At 44.7% G+C, this 1,332-nt stretch overlaps 1 protein-coding gene across 1 annotated transcript; it reads left to right on the forward strand.

Annotated features, from left to right (window-relative positions):
- Positions 1–706: 706 nt before the first annotated feature.
- On the forward strand, positions 707–1,327 carry LOC128276937 (uncharacterized; the record flags this gene model as incomplete). Its single annotated transcript, XM_053015397.1, has 1 exon — positions 707–1,327. A coding segment is annotated over exon 1 (621 nt), but the record flags the coding sequence as incomplete, so codon positions are not given.
- Positions 1,328–1,332: the final 5 nt, after the last annotated feature.

Here is a 1,332-nt window from a genome sequence, read left to right on the forward strand (position 1 = left end):
GCAATTGCCCAGAAACGACCAGAATCGGCCAACGGAAGAGGTTTTGTGTTCCATTATGAAAACGAAATGTCACGCACGTCTTTAGTGACTCACCAAAAAGTCCGAGATTTTGTTTGGGATATTTTAATGCATCCACCGTATAGTCCGGACTATGCCCTAAGCGATTGACACCTTTTTCGCGCATTAAAAAATTTCCTGTGTGATGAAAAACTGAGATCAAAAAAGGGTTGTAAAAATGGATTGCTCCAGTTTTTCGTCAATAACGACTAAGCCTTTTACAAAAGAGGCAATACCAGCCTACCTTTGAAAAGACAACAAATTTTCCAACAAAACGGTACATATTTGACGTAAATCGGACCATCGGAAGTATCTTAAAAAATGTTTTGAATTTCACCCAAAAATAATGGATTTCTTTTTCCCCAACCTTATATATAGAAGATATAGAAGAAGAAGATTAGACGAACCTAGGCTGCGTACACGCTTCGAACTTAGGCTGCGTACACACTTCGAACTTAGGCTGCGTACACACTTCGATTTTAGGCTGCGCTACAGGAGGTCTACAGCTCTAACAACGATGCATATCTTAGTAGACATTCATTAGCATTTCATGCTTGCATCAGTAGACATTGCATTTCATTAGGCTGCTGCTGCGGTTTGATTTTGCTCTTGTCCGAAAGACGTTCCGTTCCAAGATAAGGCCAAAAACATGGCTAATGGTAGTTATGTTCGCTACACACCCTGTCACTGCCCGGAGGGAGATCACCTTCGGCAGCAATCCGATGGGTTGTCCAGCAAACAGAAGCGCTACAAATCCACTCGAAGGATCGACTACTTGGCTCGTCCACGATATGTTCACGCTAAGTTTTCTCGCCACGCGGTGGTTCCTCGCAGGCAAGAGACCGAAATTGTGCGCTCGTATAAAGAACCGTATGCATCGCGACGCATCCAGCAATTGGCTTTACCACGGGTCCGGAATCTATTTGCCGTTCACGAGGAATACCAACACTTGTTAGCGCCAAAGCGCCAGGAACAGTTGAAGAAAAAGATAAAGCAAAGTTCCACCACCATTTACTCTCAGCTGGCGGGCGTGGAGCTTCCGAAAATTAATGGTCCAAAAGGCATGTCGCCGGATGAATGGCAAAGACATAAGGATTGGTTGGAATTGCGTGATTACCAAGTTCTTTCTTCGTTATCTTTTTCAGATTTGAAAAAGATTCCTTTCGTCAAACCAGCCGCCCTGAAGGCAACCGCATCGGAGCGTACAATCAAGCTTGCCGAACCCATCGAACGACGACGGCGAGCGAAAGGAAAACAAGTGGAGGAAACACGCAT

The sequence above is a fragment of the Anopheles cruzii genome, unplaced genomic scaffold, assembly GCF_943734635.1.
Source record: "Anopheles cruzii unplaced genomic scaffold, idAnoCruzAS_RS32_06 scaffold03132_ctg1, whole genome shotgun sequence".
In the NCBI taxonomy this organism is placed as follows: Eukaryota; Metazoa; Arthropoda; class Insecta; order Diptera; family Culicidae; genus Anopheles; species Anopheles cruzii.